Source organism: Rhinolophus sinicus, linkage group LG06, assembly GCF_036562045.2.
Source record: "Rhinolophus sinicus isolate RSC01 linkage group LG06, ASM3656204v1, whole genome shotgun sequence".
NCBI lineage: Eukaryota > Metazoa > Chordata > Mammalia > Chiroptera > Rhinolophidae > Rhinolophus > Rhinolophus sinicus.
Genome location: NC_133756.1, coordinates 40,318,790 through 40,341,898, shown reverse-complemented (window position 1 = coordinate 40,341,898; position 23,109 = coordinate 40,318,790). Strand labels below are relative to the sequence as shown.

Below are 23,109 nucleotides of genomic sequence, written 5' to 3'. Positions count from 1 at the left end.
ATGTTTGTATTTTAAGGGCTCTCTGTCAATGAATAGTACACAGGTTGCCTGAGCCTCTAAGTTCAAGAGCTCTTGGAGATGAGATATGTGAAAGCACTTTTGGTCATTTTGGAGGCCAGATAGACACCGGAAGCTTACGCCAAGGCAGGAGGAGGTAAAGATGACCCTTTCTTTCTCACAATTCTCACTAGTAAGATAAAAGAAGAAAGAGTGTGTGGCATGGGTGTGGGAACTAAAATTGAGCTGGGTTCTTAGAAAAAGAATGGGGAAAGAGAAAGAAATTTTTTTTTATTGAGAGCCTATGATGTGTCAAATATTTCACATGTGTTATTTAATGTAAAATGGTAATAATGATAATGTAATACTTTCTCACACTCATGGAAATATCTCATAAATTTTATAAATGATTTTACACCATGATCTCATTTGATTTTCCAGCTGTCACATAAGTAGTATATGGATTATATCCTTCCTTTAATAAAAACTGACATAAAAAGGCAAAATGATTTGTTCAAGTTTACATATTGAATCAGACGTGTCTCAAATACAAATGTTCTTTTTCTTCTTTAATTCTCTACTACATTTGTGTATGTTATAAACCCAGCAATGCCATTTTATACATAGAATATAATGTATAATTAATAATAGACTATAGTAATACATTCTATTAGTGTCAAGAGCTTTTTATTCATGAGCATCAACATTGTTTAATTTGTTGTGAAACTTTCATAGATTAGAACGTACGTGGGAAATTTTTGTTTATTAAATACAGCGAATACCATAATGTAAAAGTTTTCGCTAAATGTATATTACTCATAAATAAATGAGCACATCTTACTAATCTGTTATTTGTGGTTCTGATAACAGAGTGGGTGAAAAGTGGACACTAAGACATGGATATAAATTTCAGAAGGGATGGAGAAATGTTTCTCAGTCTTCTGTTGATTTTAATTTTGGCCTAAGTAGAAGAGGATGGTGGGCTGTACTTGGATTGGTGTCATGTTGGCACAGAAAAGATGCCCAGAGCTCCTTTTTACTTGAGATCATCAGGCTGCCTAAGAGACCTGAGTCAAAAATAAATGCCTCAGAAATTCTGGAGAGTTCCTGGAAGAATAAGAACGCCTAGGAGGTTTTAGTTAAGAGCTCAAAAGTTTGTTGGACCACTGAATGATCATTTGATTTTGTAAGTTCTTCTAGCTACCTTCATTCAAGTATCAGGAAGCCTGGGGACTGATGGGTTGGGCTGTAACCTGAGTTACCTTCAGAATGCGGAAAGCACTTCCTGTGCACAGCGGTGCTGAGCTTTCAATAAAGCTGCTCTAAAGGATGCCATCTCCGTTCTTTCTGACTTGAAGATGGCTGCCTTCTGAGTGTATCCTCATAATACACAAAGAGCTAGCTAGCTCTGATTTCTCTTCCTCTTCTTATAAGGAATCTAATCCCATCATGGCGGTCCCACTCTCATGACTTCATCTAAACCTAATTAGTTCCCAAAGACCCAACTTCCAAATAGTATCATATTGGGGATTAGGACTTCAGCATATGAACTGTGGGAGGACACCAACATTCAGTCTGTGACAACATACATCACTTTATCTGTGCTTTCTCCTTGCCCTGACTGTTCTGTTTATTTTTCTTTTTCTTACCTGATTTTGGATTGGCTAATTTTTCTGATTCCATTTTCCTTCCTATACTATTTTTGAAGTAATATATGCTGCTTCTACTCTTAAAATTGCAGTGTGCATACTTATTCAAGTTTAAAATGTATTAATATTTCACTGTTTTTCTACACAATACAAGAATCTACAATGCTTCAACTCGTGGATTACCTTTTATTATTGTGATAGTTTTCTCTTTTTTGTTTAACCCTGCAAGACTTTATTATTATTGCTGTATATTGCCGGTGATCATCCTCCTCCCCCCCCCCCATAGTGCTTCAGTCTGTATTTATTCTTTCATCAAAGACCTTCCATCTGACTCACTTCATATATATGTGTGTGTGTGTGTGTGTGTGTGTGTGTGTGTGTGTGTGTGTGTGTATTTAATGTATTTTAGTGAAATCCTGCAAACTCTCTTGGGTTTTCTTTTTGCCTGAAATTGTCTTTATTTCATCCTTTTTCTTGAACATAGATATAGAATTTATGTTGGCAGTTAATTTCTTTCATTGCTTCTCTCCATCATCTTTATTTTCTCTTTCTAGAAATCTGATTAGACATATTAAAACTTCTCACACTATAATGTGTATCAAGTATTGTTTAATACTTTAATGTAGCACAGCTTCTCTGTGCTACATTCTGAATAATTTATTCTTAGTTACTTTCTAGTTTGCCTATTGTCTCTTCATCTATGTCTAATCTAACGTCAAACTTATCCACTGTTTAATATTTCACTTATAGTCTTTCTCCCATCCAGATTAAATTTTCTTTGTTTTTGAACTTGCTAGGTAATTTTATAGTTTTTCAGATTTATTTTCAAGTTTGTCTTATATTTCTGAAAAACAGTAAGCATAGTTGTTTTATAATATGAAACTTATCATTTAAATATCTGAAGACTTTGTGGGTCTACTTCTGTTTGCTGATTATCTAATTCTTTCATAGTATCGTGTTTCATTATGTAATTTGTTATTTTCATTGTGAGCTACATATTTCTTTTAGAAAATTATTTTTGGAAATTTATTTTTCAGAATTCTTAGACTATAGATTCATTCCAACAGAGGTCTGTGGTTTATCTGTTGGTGAGTTTCCTAGGAGCATCTACAAATTGAATCCACTTTAGATTACTTCACATATCCTATAAATTCAAGTGAAAGTGTTTCCTTCCATCTTTTTGCTCAGTGTCCAGGTGGGTTTCTTAAAGGTGAGATGGGTTTCATTCTGAGGTATAGCCTTTTGGAGTTCCAACTTTATGGAGAGGTGGCTTCCTGTTTGACTTCTCATCTTGAGTAGCCCCTAGGCTGAGTCTTTTGTCTCCCTTGCTCCTTGAATTTGCTAAATTGGTAAATATTTTTGAGGCTATAGTGACTTTAGCAGTATCTTTATTTCTCTGGGTTCTCATTTTCACTTAGATTTTGACCTGGTATTTCTTCACTATTTTGTCCAATTTTCAGTGCGTTTAAGAAGATGTTCTTTTCTTTAAGCTTTGTATCTAGAATTTTTAGTTGTTTTGAGAGAGAGAGAGCAAGAGAGAGAGAGAGAGAGAGAAGAGAGTTGAAGCTCGCATACTTTTGGAATTGAAGTTAACAGGTAGACTTTTACTTACACATTTATCTTCACAGTCTTATGTTACTACCACTACAGGAGATTATGAGGCCAACCCTTGTCCTGAGTTCTAGATTTCCCTTCCCTAGTCTTTCACTTGTTCTTTTAAATAAATGCACAATGTGAAAGAAAGAAACCCCAAATTTTCTTCTGACAATGAGCTGACAACATGTTTAGTCTCCTTGTGAAAAATCCATTTCGTGAGGAAAAAAAAAAATGAGCATTTCTGCCTCACATAGGCTAGCCCTAAAGAATTTACAAGCTATTTTATCTTTGATTGATTCAAGGAGACAGGACTCCCAGAGGGAGATAAGAATCCATGCAACCATTCCAAGTGATTATCTTGTTCTATAACAAGAATTCACTCCTCCCCACCCCTCACTCCCAGCCCTAAGAAAGAAGAAAGAATTTCATTCTCTTGTTTTCTCTCTCTGAATAGAAAAAACAGTTTAGGGTTGGTCATGCAGTAGGTTGCGTGTATCCCTGCTGCCGGCTGTTCTCCTGTTTGTCATTCTAAGTGACTAGTCTGACCCATTGATGAAACGCCATATGTGTAATACAGATTCTTTAGTGTGTTCTACCTGTAGTTTCTATTTGTTGGATTATAATGCCTTGTGGGTAGAAATTATGCAGTAAAATATGTTTTCTTTCCTACATTTCAGGCCCAGAAATAGGGATTTTTTCCCCCCAGTGATTATTATCGTTCATCTTCTTGAGTTGTGGCAAAAGTCAGAATTGATAAGCAGTTTAATTTTGTTCTCATCAATAACCTGTGGGCAATGTGAGGAAGTAGGAGAGATGTTATCACTAGCTACCAAACTTGTGAAAACTGACAAAATCTTGCTCGTTTTCTTTAGTAGTGTTTATTCTTAAGTTTGATAGAAAGTCTTTTGTTTAACTATAAATTTAAAGATATTTTCTCCTTATTTACAAAGTTAATTTTTGTATTTATGTAAGGATGAAAATGATCATTTTTGCCAACCTTTATTCATTTACTATATTATTATTTAAAATCTGCATATAGAAAGGCATGATGAAATCACTTATTTTTATATTTAGGGTGACTAAACATGATCTTCATTTCCTACCTCTTGTTATGAGTCACTCCAATGTAATTAGAATATGTCATGGGTCTTTTTTTTTTTTTTTGAGTGCCTCATGTTGAACAATAATATACAAATATGGCTAGAGAGAAATATTAGAAAACCCAAGCTGAAACTGTCAAACCAATTCATGTTCTTGTTTGCTCCTAGACTCTTTTTAAATTAATATCGATTCAGAATTTTATTTATTCTGAGTGTGATTATCCAATAATTCATGGCTGTTCTATCGCAGAAATTCACTGCTTTGTCATAGTAGTCAAGAAAAATCATTTTTTTAAAAGTGCGTTTCCAATGCCCCCTACGCATGCATCTTTCAGCACTGCCTATAATATCAGTTTATTAAGAAGTACCCTGCGTGCTTTATGTATGTTTTCTTTTGCCTGCTCAGTGCAAGTGGAGGTTGCTTCTTTCAGGTTATGACTTCTGAAGTTGACATTCTAACTAAATGTTAATGGTTTGTGTGCATACAGGGTGAATTATTTCAAATAGTGATGCAAATTATTTAGAAACCAACTCTGTGATTAGAAAAAAAATTCTTAAAGCAGGAGATGTGGCATTCTTGATGTAACACAGGGTAATTTATCATCCCATATGGTTAGGAAGTTAGACTGGGAGAGACACAACTGTCATAAGGTCATAACACCACTGTACTGATTCAAACCACTGTACTGTTTGGTTTGAATCAGTGCTGAAGGAGTCTCATTTGCATTTTCATTAATCTTCCCATGTCCAATGCGGGGTCATGTTTCTGCCCGAGATGAGTTTCTGGAATGCACATCATTTTCTGCATGAGGCATGGCTGTCATTAAGTTACGGAGCACAGTACCATGCCCTTTCTTTCACCCCCACGGAATGTATTTCTCTGTAATGCTTCCGGAATTGCCTTGTCCTCTCTCACTGCTACAGCCTCAATCAGGCACCGATTATCATCTAATGTCTGAAATGCAATAGATAGCAATCTTCTTGTTGATTCCTCAGCTTTAACTTCCTGTTTCCTCTGCATCAAGCAGAAATAGAGTCAGAAGGCTTGAGGGGCTGTGTAAATCCTGTTCCAACTCGAGATGATGTTCTTCATTCCCTAACTGCTCTCATGTCTCCTCTCCCAGGCACAGTCTTTCGTACGGCTGAGCATGTGCTTTTGCCAGCTTTCCTACATGACACATTCTTTAAGTATCCTCAAAATTCCTCTCCTCCAAAAAGAATTTGATTCACTTTCTGTGAGATCAAAAATGTCACACTCAGCTTAGTCATTGAAACCTTTCTAGAATTAATGGTCTCACTTATAACCAAGGTGACAATTCAACTAAAATTGGTGTGCATTGATTCTACACTGATCTACCTTGGTTGTGAGGGTAATTTACATATATTTTGCTGCTTCTCATGGTCACCCCGAAGGCAGAAATTGTCTCCTCCTTTTTTCATTTTTATTTTTTGCTTCTGTGGGGGAAGAAGAAGTTTCTCTCTACCCTTCAGGTCTTTCAGCTAGTCCAATAAATAAATCTGCATGAGACAGATTGACAAGAAAAATAAAGAAATTTAATTGCATGCATACTATGGGAACCCCACATACAGGAGAGAGTCAGAAACTTCACATATATGAGAGGTTCAAGGGCAAAAGTTAAAATGAGGTACGTACGGCATTCTGAGCCAAGGATGAGGTAAGACGCCTTGGTACTTCAGTAAGGAGGAAGTCATCATAGGACAATAAGAAGAGCAGATGGTCAGTAATTAGTAGTTTGCCATGCCAGATAGGTCAAAAAGTTTATCTCTGATAATCTCTTATCATGGGCAAGTTCCCTAATTTGAATTCTAGATAGTTAAGGAGAGGCAGAAGCGTTTCTCTTGAGCACTAAGGGTCTCAGTTGCCTTTAGCTCAAAATAATCTACATATCCAAGAGGCACATCTTGGGGTGACTGTTCTGAACCCCTGCACTACTATCTATCATTTTATAGGTGAAAAAATGGAAGTTCAGAGAGAAAAAAAGTAATTCTTCAAAGAACATATAGCTTGTAGGTGGCAGAGATGACATTTGATATAAGGTAATTTAGTCCTCAATTTTAGTTTACCAGCATGGGATACTGGTTCCCTTACTTTCTTTGTTCTTTCCTATTGGTCTTGACATTACATGTAGATGCTAAATTAGTGTTTGTGTTAAGGTGAGTAATTTTTCACATCAGTGCAATTCTGTCTATTAACTTGCCTTTAATTCAAGTTGAAATCTACCTAAAATGATTAGCTGAAAATTGTCAGGATTGATCTCCTATTTGTATTTTCATAACCTCAATGAAAGTTATGAGAGTTCAAAAATACGTTGACATTCTTTTTAGATTTACTCTATCAACATTTGAGTGCCCGTTATGTATATACCAGGCTCCAAAGTAGGTAATAGCAATAGAACAATAACCAAGATCTAGTTCCTGCCCTAAAGGAGCTGTTAATCCAGTAGGAGAAATAGTCATGTGTATTAGCTTCCTCTTGCTGCTGTAATGAATTACCACAAATGTGGCGGCTTAATGCCACACAAATTTATCATCTTACAATTCTGGGCGTCAGAAGTCCAACATTAGTCTCAATGGGCTACAGTCAAGGAATTGGCAGGACTGTATTCCCTTCCAGAGGCTCTAGGGGAGAATTCATTTTCTTTTTCTAGTTTCTGGAGGTGGTCACATTCCTTGGTCCATGATTCCCTTCCATCTTGAAAGCTAGCAATGACCACATTTTCTCACATTGCATCATTCTGACCTTTTTTACATTGTTATAACTGCTTCTTTGACTATTCTGTCTCCATTCAAGAACTCTTGTGATTGGGCTGACCCAGATAATCCAGGATAATCTCCCTATCTCAAGGTTCTCAATTTAATCACATCTTCAGAGTTTATTTTGCTGTGTAAATCTTTCATACTGTGTACTCACAAGTTTGGGTGGTTAGGACATGGATATTTGTCTACCACAGCATATAAAAAGTCCTCGTGGTACAGTGTACTAAGTGCAAATTATAGAAGTATGTATGTCTCAGAGATCAATTCAATGAGCTATTTTGGGATGGATTATATGAAATTTCTCAATATTGGTCTCTAGCCAAGTGGGTTCCACCCACTGGCAGAGTAGCTAGTAGAATGTCTTGGTCCTGATTCTTTCCTCGAGGATGAGTTGGGAATTTGTAAGGAGAACTGTAGGTTTCCTTTAGCCATTGCCAAGGGAACAAACAAGGGAAAGTCATATTATTCAAAGGTCTCTAGGATGCAAAGCACCTGATTTTGGAGGGGAAACATAGCAGTACAGAATTGCTAGAAGTTCAAGTTTGAAGTGAGGGATGGGAGGAGATAAGGCTGGTGTGATAGGCCAGATCATGAAAGGCCATGTGTGTTGGGCTGAGAAGTAGGCACATCAAACTATAACAAACGGCAAAGAACATGGTTCCTTATCTTTGTTAAAACTTGGAGGAAAGGGAACCCCTCCAAGGCCCTCATTTATAGACATAAAACCATAAACACATTTGAAAAATGAAGTAAAACAAATATTTAATTATTCATTATTCTCCACTGGCTGTTGTTGAATATTAAAACAAAACTTAATTTTGTACTACACCATTTTTTCCATGCTTATTCTATGGTTATCTGACTTGCTTGCTCATAATAGTTCTGTTTTAAATCTTAAAATACTTGTTTGCCCCACCTTAGTTCCCCTTTGACTCTCTAAATCACACTAGGTTCCCTGCAGGAGAATATACTGAAGGAATAAAATTAAATGTTCCAGATTTCTGCTTTTTATAACTAATCAATGGTTGTTATATTGTCATTTCCTTTGAGAAACAGACTGCTTTTAAAGAAGAGTTTTTCAAGCATGACTGGCTGCTTTATCTTGCCATTTGCATTCAAAAGAGTCATATGAAATCTGCACCCATGAGTTGAATTAATTAACTGGACTGTTTTCCTTGATCTTTATGAATTATTCTAGTAAAAAGAATTATATTGTATGAGTGCAACACAAACTGTTAACTACAATAGCAAATGTGTAACTGTATATTATGAATATTTTTTAGTGATTCTATTGTCATAATTTTGGTGAGCAAAGAGTCACGTGAACTTAAGAAGCTTTTCATATGGTTATCTAATTTTAATGTTTTTCTTTTTCTTTAAGTGAGAAACATGAATTGTATTCAACTAGCTAAGCTATATGATAGTGAAACACTGTGGCTTTTTTCATTTAGCTGGCCCCTCAGTCTATTTATTCCAGAGATGCAATTAGAGCACATGAGGGCCTCTGAAAAAGTGATGCCCTGTATTGATTTCAGGAAATAAAAAATTTGCATGACAATACAAATTCAGCTAGCAAATGGGGCAGGCTGAAGTCATCACTTTCCAGCTGTCATTACTAGATGGAATCAGCTAAATCTTATCATTTGACTGTGGTTTTAGTGTATTTCCAACTGAAATATATGGCAGCCAGGCTTTACAATCAGAATGTGTCAGCTTTTCAGACAGATTTGACAATAGCATTTCATTTACACTGCAATCTGCTTTTTCACTTGGTGAGGTACAAATCACACCAAAATTGAAAGCCAGCCTATATACTTTGAAACCAGTTTTGCCTATCTTTAATGTAAAAAGTGAATAATTACAGGATGATAAAAGTTTCTAACCCCTTTTAACCTGCCTCCTGTCCCTACTCATCTGTGGAATTTCTCTATGGTCGCTAAGAGAAATTTACTGCCAATTGGCCCAACACAGGCTTTGGGTTCAGACCATCGGCCTTCCAACATGTCCACTTCTTGCTAGCTGAGTGGGCTAGGGCAAATTTGCTTACTCTTCTGTGCCTCAACTTCCTCACCTGTAAAATGGAATGATAATAATGGTATACATCACAGAATTATCAGGAGCATAGCATGACATAATAAATATACCACTGTTATTGTATCACACAGCTCAAGGGGGTGCAATTCACATTGTTCTATGCGGAATTGTGCAAAATGGCCTATCTGTGTTTAAAGCCCTTATAGCAGTTCCAGGTGCAAATAAGCATTCACTTCATAATCATTTCTCTGTGGAATTTATAATCCTCCTTCTTTCTTGAAATTCTTTGGCTTTCCTGAATGTCACTTTTCTGTTTCTCTTTCTATAACAGCTTCATCACACCTCTTACCTTTAATTGTGGTGTTTCCCGAAGCTCATATACGTCGCGATGACCTGCTTTACTTTTATTCTATCAGGTTTCTCTGTTATGTGCTGCTAGAATGAAGGACCGTGTATGAACTGAGATAGAGGTTAAGAACGAAATTCAGAGTAAATCAAGTAGTCTAGTGCCCTCTAAGTCTAATTGTGCCACAGAATTATCTGATGGGACTTTTTAAAAATACACATTTCCAGATGTACCCCAGACATACAGAATTGTAGTATTTGGTGTGGCAGGGCTAGAAACATGTACCTTAGCCCCAAAAAATTTTGAGATATTTCAGCTGTTCAACAAGTTTGGGGAACTGAAATCTGGCTCGATAAGAATACCAGCAACAGTGTTTCACATCAGCGTGGAAGGTCCAAGTCAAAGGGCACAAGGGCCGGTGGGTTGGTAGAAAGTGGAGCCCAAGTTTAGAGTCAGTCAGGAGCTGGAGACACTTATCTATTCATGAACCCCTCTGTGCCCCGTAGCACCCCTTTCATGTCTCTGTCATGGCTACCACACAGTGTTGAAGTTATACAGGGGATGCCAAAAAAGTGTACACACATTTTAAGAAAGGAAAACTGTATTAAAATTGTAATAATATATACTGATAACAAAAAGATGAATACAAGTCACATTTGACTTCTGCAATTACAAGAGGTGCTCAAAGTGGTTACCATCAGCGTCCACACTCTTCTGATTACAGCGGACTACTGCTTGAGCAACGTTGACCGAAGTGTCCACTTGTATACATTTTTTTGGCACCCCCGGTATTTCTTACTCAAGTGTGAGACTAAGCAGACTTAGTCTCAAGAATTCATCCTTATATATGTGGTTTTATTTCTGGGTTCTCAATTCTATTCCATTGGTCTATGTGTCTGTTTTTCTGCCAATACCATGCTGTTTTGATTATTGTTGCCCTGTTGTACAAGCTAAAGTCAGGGAGTGTGATACCTCCAGCATTGTTCTTTTTTCTTAAGATTGCTTTGGCTATTTGGGGTCTTTTGTGGTTCCAAGCAAATCTGATGATTTTTTGTTCTATTTCTTTAAAAAATGCTATTGGGATTTTGATGGGGATTGCATTAAATCTGTACATTGCTTTGGGTAATATTGCCATTTTAACTATGCTGATTCTTCCAATCCTGGATAAAGAAGTTGTGGTATGTATACACAATGGAATACTATTCAGCGGTTAGAAAAGATGAAATAGGACCATTTGCGACAATATGGATGGATCTTGAGATTATAATGCTAAGCGAAATAAGTCAGACAGAAAAAGCAGAGAACCATATGATTTCACTGATATGTGGTATATGAACCAAAAACAATAAAAGAACAAGACAGACAAATGAGAAACAAAAACTCATAGGCACAGACAATAGTTTAGTGGTTACCAGAGGGTAAGGGGGGAGGGGATTGGTAGATGAGGGTAAAGGGGATCAAATATATGGTGATGGAAGGAGAAATGACTCTGGTGAAGACACAATGGGATATATAGATGACTGTAATGCAGAATTGTATACCTGAAATCTATGTAACCTTACTAACAATTGTCACCCCAATAAAGTTTAATTTAAAAAAAAGAATTTATCCTTGATTTGTTGGTTTTCTGTAGTATTTTGATTGGATTCCTTTCTCTTCACTTTTTGTGGATTTTTTTTTGTACAGTTTTGGTTTATGATTGCCATGTGGTTCCTATGTATCCATCTATATCTATAGCAGTCGATTTTAAGCTGACAGGCATTTAAGTTCAATTGCATTCTAAAATTGCATTCTAAAGTTTTTACTCCTCCCTCTCCTCTTTATGTTTTTGATGTCATGTTTTATATCTTTTTGTTTTGTGTATCTCCTGATTATTTATTGTAGTTGTAGTGAATTTTGCTACTGTTGTCTTTTAACCTTCCTATTAACTTTTAAAGTGGTTGATTCAATGTGATTATTATATAATGCCTTTACCAGTGAGATTTTTTTTACCCTGTGTTTTCTTATTTCTGATTATGGCCTTTTTTTTCCTGCATAAAGAAGTAAAGAAGACCTGTTAACATTTCCTGTAAGGCTGGTTCAGTGGTTGTGAGCTCCTTTAGTTTTCACTTGTCTGAGAAATTCTTTATCTCTCCTTCAATTCTAAATGATAACCTTGCTGGATAAAGTATTCCAGGTTGTAGATTCCTTTCATTGAGCACTTTAAGTATCTCCTGCCTCTCCCTTCTGGCCTGAATCTCCACCACCTGTTCATTGCAAGAATATAATAAATGTGGTTAAAATAAATTGTTGAAACATCAGTCGAGCTAAGCAAGTGCATATATTGGTGGGACTCTTCAGTTGCCCAGAACCGAAGTGAACTAGCAAAAAAAGCAAGGAAGGGGACTTTAGTATAAGGATACAAGGTATCTCATGAAACTCAACCCTGAGCCTCCGGTCTGGTAGGGACTGGAACAGGAAGCTCAAGTCCACCACGTTTTCTATCTCGGCTTCTCTTTGTACATTTGCTGCAGTAATTCCTTTCTGAAAGCTAGCTTTCTCTGCTTCTCTGCTCTTCGAGTTTTATATCTTGCAGTTCTAATCTCCCACTGACAAACTCACTGTCCATTCTAATTCTAAATTCCTGGGATAGAGTGGCCAGGAGTGACTGGCCCAGCTTCGGTCTCGTGTCCAAACCAGGTCCAGTCACTGATAGTCAGGGAATAGACGCATGGGAGAGACTTGGCTGCTGGAGACTCACTCCTGTGGATGAGAGAGGTCAGTTCCCAGAGAAAGGGGGATTAGACACCCTGAAATGTATTTGTTGTTAGGAGGCAGAGTCAGACAAGCAGTCAAAAAAGAGAAGCTGACAATGTGGCAGAGAACTTGACACTGAAGTATATACAGACAGTCTCAAACAGGAAACATTTTACACACTTCCCCTGGAGTAGGAACCAATGTTGGCATGGGAAGGTATGACTAATGGGATTTGTTTTGCTGCAGTGAGACCGGCAGAGTGTGGAACCCAGGGGGGTCATTTATCAGCTGTGTGACAATGGGCACGTTCCTTAGCCTCTCCATACCTTGTTTTTTACATATGTAAAATGAGGGTTATAATAGTTTTCAATCCACCTATATAATAAGGTTATTGTGTCAAAGTAACAAAATAATGCATGAAAGCACTTAGCACAATGCTTAGCATTTAATGCTAAAAACATGTTAAGTATGATTGCTATTGTCATTATGATAACATTGCTCTATATACCTGACAGATCCCGACATTCTGTTCTTCTTTACGGAGTCCATCTCTTTTCGTGACATAATCTTTGACTTCTAAATATGTATTAATATGTCAAGACGACCCAAAGCTCCAGTTTCTTAACTGCGGTGAATGCTGGACTTTCAATTAGATGTCACTTCAAAAAAAAAAAAAAGATGTCACTTCAAACTCAAAAAAAGCAAAATAAATCTCATGCTCTTTTTTTCTTATAATAACTTTATAAATTCTCCCACCTATTAACGTTCTCAACTGTTTTGATAGCAGCGACCTTTCCTTAAACCAAGGCAAAAGACCAGAAGTGATTGAGTATCATAATTTCTAGGTCTACAGTTTCTTGATTTGGAGTCATATTTGACTTCTGTCTTTTACACTCCAAATCTACCGTTCATCAAGTGCTATTTATCTTTTCGTGTAATTATATGACTACTAATGAGCATTCACTGGGGGTTTACTAAGGGCCAGCCACTATTCTAAGCACTTTTACAAGTACTAACTCATTTACTCCTCACAACAACTTTATGGCACAGGTACTATTATTATCCTCATTTACAAATACGGAAACTGAGACTCAAAGGAGTGAAATGACGTGTCTGGGCTCATTCTGATGGAAAGCGACAGAGGACAAGCAGTCTGACTCCAGAGCCATTACTCTTGGCCCGTGAGCCACACGACCACTCTGTGATGAACCTTGAATCTCTCTTTCCATTACTTCCATCACCACTTGGGCAGAGGCTCACATTACTTCACTTCTCTTATTGCAATAGACTCCTAGTTGGTCTCAGTTGGTCTCCTGGATTTTACACCTTGTAATACAACTTGCATACTACTGCTAGTTTGCTCTTAAGCACTGCTTCTACCATGTCACCAATTTGTTCAGAATCCTTCTATGGCTCCCAATGGCCTAGAGTATATAAAATAACTTCCATATATGGTTACAGGAAGCGGAGTACAACATTAGGAATAGAGACAGTGGAAATGTAATGGCTCTGTGCGATGTCAGAGGGATAGTGGATGGGGGGAGGGGGGTTCACACAGTGTGAGGGATATAAATGATAAACATCTAAGTATTGCTTTGTCTTGTGCACCTGAAACTAATAAAATTATATATATATATTTAAAAAAAATAACTTCCATCCTTGGTTTTCTATGCGTTCTGTAGTCTGATCCCGTACTATCTGTTCAGCTTTGTTTTTTCCTCCTCCTATCCCATTATCCAGGCTGATCTTTTCACCATCCATACAAACATGATAGCCATTCCTAACTTTCTGTGACTTCATTCATCTCTACAGGTCTAAACAGTACCTGTCTGTCTCAAACTATTGTGGCTCTAGGCCTTCCTGACTAATCTCAACTCAACATGGCCTTTCCTTCCTTAGAACTCTCCTAGCACTTTCTTTGTGCCCCTCTTATAATATCATATACTGCCTTGTATTATAGTGATTTGTGTACTTTTCTTATTTCTCTCCCTGTTCTCCAGTTTGTTAACTTGTTGGAGATAGAGACGGTGTTTCACTAAACCTTGTATCCCCCGCAATGCCTCTTTTAATGCAGAGTGTGTAACAGGTGATGGATAGTTACTGAATTTAATCGAGTTCTAGCTTCACCTACCCAGAATGTTTTTCCTTCCCCTTTTGTTTTGCTCCAGTCTTTCACAAAAACTCTTATTTATTGAATCCCCTTGACTGCTCTAGTCCTTGATGAAACCTAATTTCTCGGAACTCTTATAACACTTAAAGCCAATACCACACAATTTAGTACTTTATGAATTGTTTTATGTGGTATATTCATTGTTCATGTGGTACAACACAGGGCCTGGTATATAAAGATTCTCAAGAAATATTTGTTGAATGAGTCAATGTGTGGATCTTGCCCCACCAGTTGGAAGGTCTCCAAGATAGGGAAGCCGCCTTATCTATCTTCTATATCCCCTCAGAGTTCTCAGCATACAGTAGGTGTTTTCTGAATATTCATTAAAAGATTGGCTCTTGGATTTCTGTTGCAAGTCTGTCCTTCCCTTCCTGTTGTTCTACCACCAGCCTGTGATGACATTAAAGAAGCCTTTGAGTCCTCAGCTTAATTTCCCCATAGAGTATAGGCAAAGTTAGATTGCTGACACACAGGGGGCTCTTTCCAGTCCCTTTTGAAATTCTGTCCTTAATTCAGTACCAGTCCTTCATACGGGGACAAAATCCTAAAGGAGAGGGTGGTAGCGCTTAGGTTGGGGGAGAAAAGTCATGGGCTAGGGATTACAAAATTCAGATCTTCAGCCAGAAATTGTTTTACAGAATTTATTACTGTGTCTGCCCATATAGTACACGTGAGGGAAACAAAGCCATTTCATATGTACCTTGTATTGTTTAAAGATGAGGGTGATGTACAGCAATCATGATGCAACAATGAATGACTAGGGCATCGCCCCAGATGGCATAAAGTCTGGTAGTAGATCTAAAAATAAAATCAATAAAAATGACATTTATATAATAATGGTTTGTATATTCCAAACAGCCAACATGGCAGAGACCAACAGTTACTAATATTCCAACTTTTTGAAGGAAAACCTGATTTACTGAGAGGAAAGGGAGACTGGGAATAAGCGGGCATCTCTGTTATGCTGTGCACCTCACAAGTACTCAGCGATACTTGGCGATGGCAGGTGGTAAAATCGTTTTGCAGACTAGTAAGGCTTCAAATGTCACTACCCAGTATGTACTCCATAATGCTGCTACTCGGAACAGTGAGAGGACATGTGCATAGGGTGCATAGAATATGGTCATTAAGAGTTCTTTTCAGTCTTGCTTCTAGCTGGAGAGAGGGCGAAGGATCGACAGGTGTAACCAACGCGTAATTGAAATCTCACTGGACCAAAGAATGAATTCAACACTGCACTGAGCAGTGAACTAGCCAAGATGTAGATTTTCCTTCATTAATATTTTATATGTGTTGATTTGTCATATTGTTGGCTTTTATCCTTAAAAAGCTCTTTGTTTTAAATGCAGGTGATCCAAGGACATTTGATCCAGATTTCAAAGGACCTGTTGTCAACAGGTAAGCAATTCTTTTCTTGGGAATATATTTTTTAACAAACCACAGAAAGCTTGTTTTTTGGTACCACTTTCCAGTCAATTGACAATTGTGTCTCCTATGAGGGGAAAATGACTTATTTTTAGCCTAAATGTCACCTTATTTATGCAGGGAAATTACACAGAATAAATCTATCCATGAGCCATGAATATCCTTTCCTGTTTAGCAAATGAGCTGTTTAAGTTTGTATTTCTCAAAAAGAGAAGCCAAAAAAAAAAAAAAAAAATTTAAAAAGCTTTATGAGATTTAAGCACTTTGTGGAGAAGCGAACACATTCGAGTAGTTGTTTCATGCACCTGTTTACTCTGTGATTCGCCATTGCAAAGGCAGAGTTGCTATGCCAACTTCCTCCACACCAGGTATTTGTGCCACTCAGCTTCCAAAAGCAAAGAGCTTTCTTTGAGGCAACCATGCACCAATGCATCATGTACGCTTTAGCATGTTTTAAAATACTCTGGGGAAATACGTACTTGTCTCAATTGGTGCTTCTCCCCCAAGGTTGCATGGCATTTAAAAATGATCCAATAACTCATAGACCTCTTTTATTATTATTATTATTTTTTTACCCTTTATTCCCAGGCTTCTTGCTAATCAAAAAGGGGGCTTGCAGGGTAGAATAGCTAAAAATGAAGAGTAAATTATGATGTTGGTATTTGGATTCTGCTTAGCTTTGACATTGATTTCTGGCAGTTGTATGTCATAATAAACTGTGATGTGGGATAATGACCAGCATGCTTATTTGCACTTGCCAACCATCACCATGTACATTAGCATTTACTGTTATGTCCCTCTGCTAGCCCAGCTTTAAACAAATGTGCATTCAGTTTGTTCTAATTCTGTAAAATACAAGTCATTTGTTTCTGGTTACTCATTCAAAGGTTTATCGATGCCTTCTTTAGAATAATTCTGAAATCTCTCTCATTCTCTCGATGGTAACACCATGAATACATTTTGTTATCCAGTGTGCAAACAGCCTCTTCAATATGAAAGTTACTTTTGCTGTACTTGCATTCATTTTATAATAACTAATTTTTGAGAATTGAATTTAGCTAATTAGCTTCAAGGGAACTTTAGATATAATCCAGATTCTTCAACACTAGTGATGATGAGGAGGAGGAGCAGGAGGAAGAACGAAAAGGAGGAGAAAAAGGAGAAGGGGAAGAAATAAAAAATGAGCTGCCACATTTGAACAGATGAAATACAGATTACACGTGTGCCTTTTCTAGCCATAGAGAAGGAAGCAGTTAGGCCTGGCTGGCTTCATGTGTGGGGATAGAGGTGAGATCCCTGTGTACTCCCTTACTTAGAATTTAATGATGGAACCAGGTAGTCCAAGTAAAGTCTACACAACTCTGATAATCACTGTGAGGACAGTAATTTATTTTTTTTACCTCGGACCTTTTGTGATGCCCTAGGCACCACAAAGACCTTCAGAGGTAAAAAGATCATTACTCGGCCATACCTCCCCCACTCTTCAATCCAAGAACAGGGGGAGGTATTGTAAAACCACAGGGGCTTAACTATAGGACACAGTGAGTCCATTTGTAACTTTTCAGGCTGCAGGGTTCTACCATGCCCTCTCTGGGAAAATAATTGGGGTGTTTAAGGAGCAAGTAAGAAACCCCAGATTCTTCACATTACCTCTAGCAACAAGGCCAGCTTTCAAAACACCTTTTGCTTACATGACGCCACTTTCGTCCTGAGAGAGCCAGGCTTATCAGGTGTTCAGGCAGACCCTCCCAGCGCTCTCTGCTTGTCATCCACTGTGTTCTGTACACTCTCTCCATTCACAAGGGCATCATTTTGTGCCTAGTGATCACCCAGCTGTAGTTGTTTCCAGAAGAGATGATGGTAATGCCACAAGAGAGATTAACTCAGTTTCTTATTTGTTCCCATATACTAAGAATTGGGTATATGGAAGCTATTGCCTCATAATGTTAACCAAAAATAAAAATGTTTTTTTTTAGTTTTTTTTTATTAAAGACTCATAAAAATGGTTTTGATAGTCTAAGGTATTTTCCCAGCCCGTTTTGGAAACGTAATTATCCAGTGCCCATGTTTTCTCCCCTATATTCAACAAAATTTTAAAAAAGATTAGTTAGTGTTGGATTGAGGTTCTGAGGTTTGTAAACATTTAAGGGGGTGTTCAGCACTATTCTTGGCCATACATGAGAGGGCAAAATGAATGCACATAGAAAACAAAGAAATACATCTCTTTTATAAGATGCTACATGAGAAATTCCTCTTGTAATTTGGAACCAAGAAAAACATCCGTTTAATGGAGAATCAGTGCGCTTTCTTCTATCAGACAAGGAGAACTGTGTAATCCACTGTATTTCTCCTTTTATACTGATGTGTAGAAAGCCCATGGGTAAATTTAAGTTCAGTGCCAGCAACTGCGTTAGCCTTTGAGTAAAGAATTTCTTTTCAGGAGTTTGAATTTCTATTTCTATTTTAACAACTCCATTGCATCCAGGTATTTAAAGTCATTTCATTTAAGATCTTTTCTGGAAAGAGGCAGCATATAGGTAGACAGGTAAATAGAAATGAAAGCCTTGCATGTTCCATAATTGCCTTTCTCTTCCCTTCCTTATACGCAAAATAGAGGAAGGACATATGACTCATACTAATAAAGTTGATAGGTTTGACAATGCTGAAAATAACTATTATAGAAGGTGGAAAATCTGTCTAAAATGTGATAAGATGCATTTATTTGTACCTGAAGCATTCATTGCGGGGAGCAGCAATTTCACTATAATGAAAGGTTCCAGGAGAGAATGAAGAGGCATTGATTATGAATGTCGTAGAGGGGGTTTGTTCATATTGAGGAGTTCATCTAAATGACCTCAGAGTTCTTTTTCAATCTTGAAACTCTATGACTCTGGGAATCAACTTTTAATGCCAAAGCACAGAAGGAAGAGTTGGGCTTCTGACCTAAGATATACACATGCTGATGCTCACCCCATGCTCTTGTGAATTCTGAAGTACCATGATCAAGTGGACATCGCAAATGATTGTGATAACACAATGCAATCTCCTAAAGTTATGCAGTTCTCGTATTTGCTTCTTGTTGAAGTAATCAGTGTGCTTCTTGTCACTGTAGAGGAGACTTAAATATCTAAAGGTGAGGCCTATTATCATGGAAAGTTCCTGCCCAAGCGAACTTGCAGTCTAATAGGAAAGGCAGATAATAAAGGGATTAATATGGTAAGTGCAATAATATAGTTATTGACAGGGGTTCTGGAAACGAAGGCGAGTGTGTCCAGCAGTGCTAGGAGTAAGGAAAGAGGAGTCTAGAAAAACTTCAGAGCAGAGGGGATCCTTCAGCTGGTTTTTGAATACATTCTAAGAAAGGTCAGTGACACACATCCAAGTATAGAGGTTTGAGAACAATTGTCCTGGAAGTGGTTCAGTGTAAGCAGAACACCCAGTGTGTATGTGCATAAGTGGTAGGAGGCACGAGCAATGGGCTGAGGTAGGGAGAAATGATACTGGAGGGGTAAGAACAGGCAAAATCACCAAGGGTTTATACAACATATCAATGTGTTTGATATTTATTCTATAGACTCTGAGGAGACATTGAAGAATTTTGAGAAAGAAATTGACAATCAATTTAGCATTTTAGAAACTTTTGTTTAGCAAACACTTGGCGAATACTACTCTGTACAAGATCTTAGAGCAAGAACCAGGGACACCTACCTCCTAGACATGATCCCGAGCTTAAAAATTTGTCCTTGTCCTGTTGTATATGTTTGCGTTGGAGGAGAGGAGAGCAGAGATGCAGTCAAACCAGACTGCATGATAGTGAGGTAAACACAACATAGCTGTGCAGGTTGCAATGGAAACCCTAAGGAGAGAGTAAATCATGTGTCAGGATAATGCTGCTTGCGTGGTATGATCACGCTTGAAAGGTACTGAAGGACCCTGTAAGAGTTTCGCTTTGTGTAGGAAAGGGCAAAGAGTGACCCAGAGAGTGCTAGATGTGTGAAGGAAGAGACTGCATGAGTCATGTTTTACAAGTACCTATGTAAGAGGGAAGGAGAGTAAGGTTGGGAAATAAAATTCCTTTGGTAGCAAGAGCTGAGATAAGAGCATTGTACCCTTAGGTAAGGCGTTTGAACTTTATTCTAAAGGGCATGAAATGAATGGAAAGCCACTTTGTTTTTTGCTTTTAATCAGGGTAGTTGCATAGTTATATTTGCTTTAGATTTCTCTATTTGCTATTTCTCCTTTCTCTCCTCACATATACTCCAATACAGACTTATTCCTCTCGACTCTCCTCAACCCGATACTGAGGTCACCAATGACTTCCATATTGCCAAGTACGGTGGGTGACCATACTTGTTTTAATTTTTTGTTTTAATCTTGTAGTGACATCTGACAAAGGTGACCAATCTCTCCTTTCTGAAAAGCTCTTTTCTCTTGGTTTCCTTGATATCATACTCACCTGAAGCCTTTTCCACCTCATTGGCCTCTCCTTTCCAGTCTCTTTTTCTGGCTCTTCAACCTCTGCATGATCTCCCAAGGCTGGAGTGCCACGGGACTTGGGCCTTGGCCTTCTACTCTTCTCTCTCTAGTCTACTTTTAGACTAGGCCAGTAACTTTAAATATTATCTTGTCAGTGAATCCCAAGCTTACATCACTACCAATGACCCCTCCATTGACCTGCATATTTCTGTATTTAGCTGCCTATTTGGTGTCTCTCTTTGGATTCATAATACTTATTCGACCATAATTTGTCTAAAAGAACGCTTGATTCCTATTCTGACCCCAGAGCAATAAAACTTCTTTCCCTTAGTTTTTGCCGTTTCAGGAAATGATACCAATATCCATTCTGTTTTATTCAGGTGATAGATATTTGCTTTTCCTAGCTCCCATATTCATTCTATCATCAAGTCTTACTGGCTTTCACTCCAAAATGTATCCCCAAGCCAACTACTGCTTCATCTTTCTTACTATCACCCCTATCCAGGGCACTACACATCCTGTCTATACTTTTGTACTGGACTCTAGAATGGTCTCCCTTCTTTCACTCCTGGTTTTCTCGAATCCATTCTCCACACAAAACCCTGAGTGAGCTTTCAAATCATAAATTCATTCATGCCATTCTTCTACTTACATATTTTTAATAGCTGCCCATAGCACTTAGATTAAAACTCAAACTCACTGGGTCCTACATGAGTGCCTTCTGTGTAATTTGCTGTCCTCATCCCCTACCACTTTCTCTATCTTCCCCTCTCATTATAATCATACTAGTCTTTTTCCCGTTTCTTGAACGTCCTAAACTTGTTTCCATCTTGGGGACTTTGTATTTGTTTTTCCTCTGCCTGAAGTGCTGTGTCCACAGACTCTTACATGGCAGGCTCCCTCTTATCATCCAGCTCTTAACTGTTACTGTCCAAGAGCCCTTCCTGACAACCCAGTCGCCCAGACACTCTTTGTCATACCATTTAATTACAGTATTTACTATACAGTATTTATCACTATTGAAAACTGCTTTATTCATTTCTTTGCTTACACAATTGATGTCTGTCTAGAGTATCATGTCTATGAGAAGACAGATCCTTGTCTTTTTTGTTCATCATTGCATCCCCTGGAGTTAGAAAAGCCTGTGACACAATATGTATTTGTGGAATGATTTTATGAACTATCATCCTAGCTTTAACACTGAATATATACTGGAAAAGACATAAGTTACGGTAGTTAGAATGAAGGCAGAATACCACATAGAAAACCAGCTGACAAATGGTTAAAACGTGGACTAGGGCAGTGATCCGAGGAGAGAAGCAATCTAAGAGGCAATGAGAAGACAAAAATCTGTAAGGCCTTAGGACTGATTGTATGTTGGGGTAGAGGAGAGACTCTAGCATAACTGTGGCTAATAATTATAGTCTCCAAAGTAGGGAACACATGAGGATGACCAGGAATGATTATGAAGAACAGAGAAAACCATGAGTTTAGGTTTTGAAGTGTTGAGTTTGGGATGCCTGTGGCATAACCAGGTGGGAATATTTAGTAGAAAGAAATATACTTCTGAAAATCTTTGAAATATTGATATCTTTCTTTTAACTAAAAAAACCCAACCAAACAAAAAACAAAAGTATCCAAATAAAGGGGACATTTTGAAGTAATATTAAAGTCTAATTTAAAAATGTGTAAGTTTTCTCTTCTGAGTAGTGTTTCCTGGTCACCCCTAGAGTGAACTGCGGATACCTTCCTTGGTGTTCTGAGTGCTCTGTGCACTTATAACAGTGTGCTGTAATTAATAGTTTGCTTGGCTAGCTCCTCAATTAAGCTATGAGTTCTGCTAAGTAGAGTTGCACATAGCAGACCCATTAGTGACAGTTTGGATCATGTCACACACTCTATTCAAATTTCACCGGTGAGTTCCCACTGCCTACAAATTAACTCCAAGCACCTTAATATGATAATAAAATCCCGACACAAATTTGTCTTAAGAACATCTCCCTAAACTGCTCTCTCTGGGGTTTCTAAACCCTTGAATTGAGCTCTCTATTGAGCCCAACCAGTCATGTACATTTCTACAGGGTCTGAAAATTGATTTTGGTCAGTGCCCTAGAATTACTCCAACTCAAGGATGATGACTGGCGCTAACAAAATTCACAAGAAACTGATATGTAAAACCAGAATGCCAGTGCAGTAATTTACACTGAGAAATGTCATTGTTGAGAAAGCCTGGTGTTCCCATTGTCCTGACGTCCCTTTAGGCAAACTACATGAGAAACCTAATTATCACAAGGTTGCTTTATGAGTATTCAGTCGGAACAAAGAGATGACATGAGTGGGATGTGATGGCATCAGGCTTTGCCAGCCTGTGCTGCCCGTCAGCAGAGCAGAGTCTGCACATTGAGCCTCATAGCAGTTTAACTTGGTGCCTAACCTGGAGAATGCTTGGATGGGCAGAGCTGTTTCATCATTTTTACTTCTCTGTGGATACATTCATAAATTCAACAAGTTGAAAGTCAAGGCTTGGTGAACTGGAAATCTTGCAGTCTCATTGAGGTAACTATGTACATCTCTGTTTTAATTATGTATGGATTTCACAGTGTAACTCAGAAAGCAGTATTATTTTTTATTCTCTCAAGTTTGGGGGAAGCACCTTACTGTCACATAAAGTGGTCGTCTTCCTTGCTCCATCGACCTGCTCAGGGTCTGCCTCCTCTTACCCCAGCCTTTGAGTGCCTTCTCTTTGCTGAAATCTCGCAGCTTTTGCAATGAATGATAAACTGCACATGCTACATGTGACTT

At 37.9% G+C, this 23,109-nt stretch overlaps 1 protein-coding gene across 4 annotated transcripts in view; it reads left to right on the top strand.

The window, feature by feature from the left end:
* SLC44A5 (solute carrier family 44 member 5) overlaps positions 1–23,109 on the top strand; it is a 309,598-nt gene that overhangs the window by 163,851 nt on the left and 122,638 nt on the right. For all 4 annotated transcript variants that reach the window (XM_074334959.1, XM_074334957.1, XM_074334958.1 and 1 more), the window contains exon 2: positions 15,756–15,804. In XM_074334959.1, coding sequence (XP_074191060.1) covers positions 15,756–15,804 — 49 coding nt within the window. The remainder of the gene's footprint in view (positions 1–15,755; positions 15,805–23,109) is intronic.